General features: G+C 35.0%; 1 protein-coding gene across 1 annotated transcript; it reads left to right on the plus strand.

Moving 5' to 3' along the window:
* The first annotated feature begins 1,135 nt into the window (after positions 1 to 1,135).
* LOC130995125 (putative late blight resistance protein homolog R1A-10) lies at positions 1,136 to 4,852 on the plus strand. Its single transcript, XM_057920275.1, has one exon. The coding sequence runs from the start codon at positions 1,269 to 1,271 to the stop codon at positions 4,089 to 4,091; it is 2,823 nt and encodes a 940-aa protein (XP_057776258.1). The 5' UTR covers positions 1,136 to 1,268; the 3' UTR covers positions 4,092 to 4,852.
* Positions 4,853 to 5,490: the final 638 nt, after the last annotated feature.

Below are 5,490 nucleotides of genomic sequence, written 5' to 3' on the forward strand. Positions count from 1 at the left end.
GATTATAGGCATTAGGTTTGTCGAAATCGAAATAGGTCGACCTATACGACATTTAAATAAATGTCTATTATTATTATTATTTAGTTATTTATTTACTTACATATATTCTTTCCTTTTTACGCTTTTCATTTTTGATATATTTTGTTCGCTTTACTATTACTGGATGGTATAGTATCACAAAATTTCTAAAGTTTTTTTTTCAAAATTAATACTAATATCTCTTCATTCGTTCAAGCACTGTCTTTTTAAAATCATAATTAATTTACTACATTACATTTAATTTGATTGCTGAAGTCTATAATAGAATAAAATCATAATTAATATTCAACTATAATAAAATTTGTATTATTATTAAATTCAAAGTAAATTTGTAGAAATTACAAGCTATAAGTCCAGTTGTTGTTGTATCCCTCCTGTTGGGAACTTTGCTACAAAATAAAATGGTTCCTATAAAACATCATTTGGAGTATCGAAGGCTCACCTTCGCTGCAATCTTCTTTGTTGGGATAACACAAGCAACACTTGGCATTCTTATTAGCGGGTCTCATTGAAGCGCTCCCCTAATTTCCACTAATTATATGTGAAGACTAAAAAGGACTATATGTGATAATTTCCACTATTTATAAAGGGGTTCTCTACAAATTATAATTTTATTAAAATTGATGATGTTTTTGAATTAGGCTATGTTCGAGACATGAGAAATTTATTAATTTATAGAGTTTATTAATTTATTGAGTATTATTTTAAAGAGGTTTTATTATAGTTGTAGAATTATATAAACCAAATTGCTAATTAAAAAAAATCAAATAATATATATATTTATTGATTTTTATCAAATAAATAACATTAATTACAACTGAACAAAAGGTCTTTTTGCTAATTATATTGGTGGTACAGACAATTGAATGCTGCACAGAAAAGTCTACATAAAACAACTGTAACTTGTTTTATTGATTTCAAGTTTCAATAATGCTGCACTTAACTTTTTTTTGACTTGGGGGAGTTGGAGGGGGGAGCAGTGAGGTTCGAACCCGATACCTCACTGTTCACAGACAGGAGGTTGCACCGCTTGGTATCCCCTTAGGGACAGTGCTGCACTTAACTTGTTCATATATATCTGCTATAAAAAGTTTCAAATCTCAATTGTGGAATCATAATATATACTACCAGATTGGTTGCCTTCTTTCACCTCTGAAATATTATCTCATATATTTTCAATCACACATTCACACTTCCCATAAATATATACATTATTCAAAGAGTTAACCATGGCGGCTTATGGAGCTCTGGTTTCTCTTATGCATATCATAGATCGGCTTGAAAATCATCCTTCCCCTCCAATTTCTCTCGACAATCAGCAAGTTGAATCTCTTACTGAAATTGTTACCTTCTTGCAAGATTTTCTTGATGCTTATATTTCCCCAGTTGTGGATGACCATATTGAAGCAGATCCATTGGAGCGTCGCATTGCTGATGCAGTTTATGCAGTTGAGGATGTCATCGAATCCCAAATTGTGCTTCAAATTGAAAACCAATCCACAATTATTGGAAGAAGTCCAGTTGATAACCGATCCACAATTCGTAGGAAGATGTCCAGTTTTATCATCTTGTTTCTAGATCTGTGTAAATGGGCAACTATTGTGAAGTGGGAAGATGTAAATGCAGCTGACGACTTCGTGGGAAGATGTCCAGTTGATAGAAATGAATTCTATCTCGATCTGCAACAAGTGATAGAAGAAATGAATTTGATCAAGAAGGAAGCCATGGAGTTTTCAGCAGCAGCACAATTGCAGACAAAGGTCACCTCAACTCATGGTGGCTCCTCTTCCACTGTGAAGGAAATCGTGATGGTGGGCTTCAAGGAGGTGTTAGTTGAAGTGCTGGATAAGCTCACCGGAGGTAAACTCAGTCGCCAAATCATCTCAATTATGGGTATGGGCGGCATTGGTAAGACCACTCTTGTCCGACATCTATTTGAACATGCGCATGTTAAACATCGTTTTGATATTTGCGCTTGGACTACAATTTCTCAAACTTATAATGTGAAAGAAACACTTAGAGAAGTTCTTTTCCAAGCAAGTGGAAATTCAGGTAGTGATCTGAGTGAGGGCGAATTGGGATTAAAACTATACCAGTATTTATCGGGCATGAGGTATCTCATAATTATGGATGATATGTGGAGTGTAGAGGTGTGGGATAAGATCAAGTTTTTCTTTCCTGATTGCAATGATGGGAGTCGAATAATTGTAACAACAAGGATGTCAAACTTGACTTCACAGTTGGGTGAGTCTTATGGTGTTGGTATGAAATTTCTAGATGAGGCTAGTAGTTGGGATTTGTTCACCCAGACTGTGTTTGGGGGCGAATGTTTCCCTCATGAATTGGAGGATATTGGAAAGAATATTGTAGCAAATTGTAAAGGGCTTCCTTTATCAATTGCTACAATTGGAGGTCTTTTGGCAAAATCTGAGCGCACTAGAGAATATTGGATGCATATAGAGCAAAATTTAAATTCAATTGTCATTACGAATAATGATGAATTTTGCTTGAAAATTTTGCGATTGAGCTATACCTATCTGCCCAACTATTTGAAGCCATGTTTTTTGTATATGGGTGTTTTTGAGGAAGATCGTTCAATTCGTGCCTCAGCTTTGATGAAGCTATGGGTTTCAGAAGGATTTTTAAAACCCGTGAGTGGAAAATGTTTGGAAACAATAGCAAAAGAGTACTTGAAGGAGTTGGTAGATAGAAATCTGATTTTAGTTGATAAGTTGGGGTTTAGTGGAAATGTAAAGTTTTGTAAGATTCATGATTTGTTGAGGGACGTGTGCTTGAAAGAAGTTGAAAAGGACAGGTTTTATCGTATCATAGGAAAGCCTCCTTCAGTCATACATAACGAACGTCGGGTTGTTTTTAAAAAATCTGGAAGTTGGGTAATAGGTGAAGTCTCGAGATCTTGGTCACATGCTCGTTCGATAATATGTGATGGCGAGGGGAGAAACTTTGAAAGGCCTCACAATCTTAGATTGTTGAGAACATTCAAATCATGTGCTAGAGATACAGCTGGAGTTTTTTCAAAAGAGGATACTGAGGGACATGGTTTTAATTTCCTAGACAATGTTTTTCAACTGGTGAACTCACGGCTCCTTGCTGTTAGACTTCATCAGGAGTCCAAATTCCCTTCTTCAATCAAATTGCTTTGGAATCTACATACGTTAATAGTTTATTGTTGGCATGAAGTTATTGCACCGATTGAGATTTGGAAATTGCATCAACTTAGGCATCTCAAGTTTAGGTTAGCAGGATTGATTCTACCAGATCCTCCGAGTGAGATGGTTATCATGGAGAATCTACAAACGCTCAGAGGAGCAAAGAATTTGTATTTGAATGAGGATGTGGTTAAAAGAATCCCCAATGTGAAGAAACTGCATCTAATTTACAGATCCGAAGAAATGAAGAGTTTGAGAAAATTGAAACAAATGGAGAGAGCAAACTGTTTGAGCTATCTTGAGTGTCTGAGTAAATTGGAAAACTTGTGCTGCATATTTAGAGATGGATGTGATGATGAGTATTTGCAGAGGATTAGTTTCCCACACTCCCTCAAGAAGTTGAAGTTAACTCTCTCTACTGGTCATCTGGAGTTGGTAGAGATGTTGGAAAAGATAGGGACATTGCCCCTTCTTCAGAAGATAGTATTACATCATGGTAGATTCAAAACAGGCAAGTGGGACACTATTGAGGGCCAATTCCGGAGCCTCAAGCTACTACAGTTGAACTCGTGTCGTGGTCTAGAAAATTGGATGACGGCAGAGAGCTCCCACTTTCCACTTCTCCAGGAGCTTCATCTTCAAGGTTTGCGACAATTGGAGGAGATCCCTTCCGAAGTTGGAGAGATAGCAACGCTGAAATCAATTACTTTGGAAGATTGCAGTGAATCAGCGGTAGAGTCAGCTAAAAAGATAGTAGAAGAACAAGAGGATATATATGGAGATCAACTAGACCTTCATGTTCGAACTATACTTCGTTACAGAGACGAAAGACTGCAGAGCTTGGCCAATCCCAACTTTGAAGTTACAGTAAGAGGTTATTAGAATCATCCAAGATTTCTAGTTACAAGTTCAGTTGTTTCGTAAGCTTATAAAACTTTGAGCTTCTGTTACTTCATTCATTACTATAAGCTAGCTCCACAAGTCTTTCTATTGTTCCTTTTGTTCTAATACATAAATGTTTTATCAATTGATGTTTTCTAATTCCAGTTTCTTTAATAACCTTAATTTTTGCTTTTGTAGGAATAACCTTATTAGAGAAACACTTAGAGAAGTTCTTTTTCAAGCAAGTGGGGATTCAGGTAGTGATGATCTGAGTGAGGGAGAATTGGGATTAAAACTACACTAGTATTTATGGGGTAGAAGGTATCTAATAATCATGGATGATATGTGGAGTATAGAGGTGTGGAACAAGATCAGATTTTCCTTTCCTGATTGCAAAAATGGGAGTCGAATAATTGTAACAACTAGGCAGTCAAACTTGAATTTGCAGTTGGATGAGTATTATGACATTAGTATGAAATTTCTAGATGAGGCTAGTAGTTGGGATTTGTTTTGCAAGACTGTGTTTGGGGAAGAAAGTTTTCCTCATGAGTTGGAGGATATTGGAAAGAATATTGTAGCAAATTGTAAAGGGCTCCCTTTATCAATTGCTACGATTGGAGGTCTTTTGGCAAAATCTAAGTGCACTAGGGAATATTGGACGCATATAAAGCAAAATTTGAATTCAATTATTATTACGAATAATGATGAATTTTGCTTGAAAATATTGCGAATGAGCTATACCTATCTGCCCAACTATTTGACGCCATGTTTTTTGTACATGGGTGTTTTTGAGGAAGATCGCAAAATTTGTGCCTCAATGTTGAATAAGCTATGAGTAAAGATAATATTAAAAAAGAATGAAAAAATAAAAAAAATTAAAAAAGTGTTGAAAATAATAAATTAAACAAAAAAATAAAGGAGCTAACAAAAAAAAGCAAAAACGAAAAAGACAAAAAAGTTAAAATTAAAAAAAAGGAAAAAAAACTGAAAATAAGCAAAAAGGAAGAAGAAACAAAAAAACAAAAAAACAAATAAAAGGAACGAAAAAAGAAGCAAAATTAAAAAGGAAAAAAAGAAGCAAAATTAAAAAGAACAAAAAAAGAAGCAAAATGAAAAAAAAAAAAAAGTGGAGAAGAAAGGGTTTGAACCCTGAACCTTTGAGAGGAAAGGGGCGTGCTTCAGCCAACTACACCACACGACATTTTCGCTTTATTTAGCGAAATATAGAATATAAATCATCAAAGCTGTAGTATAAATGTGCACCACCGCATACTATATGGTGGTCGCACGCAAGACTAGCTCAGTAAATAAAAGCAAACATAATTAATAATCGAATGAAACAAAAAAAAAAAAAAAAACTGTCACCGAAAATTCAAACTGAAATCAAACGCTAATCCAC

This window comes from Salvia miltiorrhiza, chromosome 7 (assembly GCF_028751815.1).
Source record: "Salvia miltiorrhiza cultivar Shanhuang (shh) chromosome 7, IMPLAD_Smil_shh, whole genome shotgun sequence".
NCBI lineage: Eukaryota > Viridiplantae > Streptophyta > Magnoliopsida > Lamiales > Lamiaceae > Salvia > Salvia miltiorrhiza.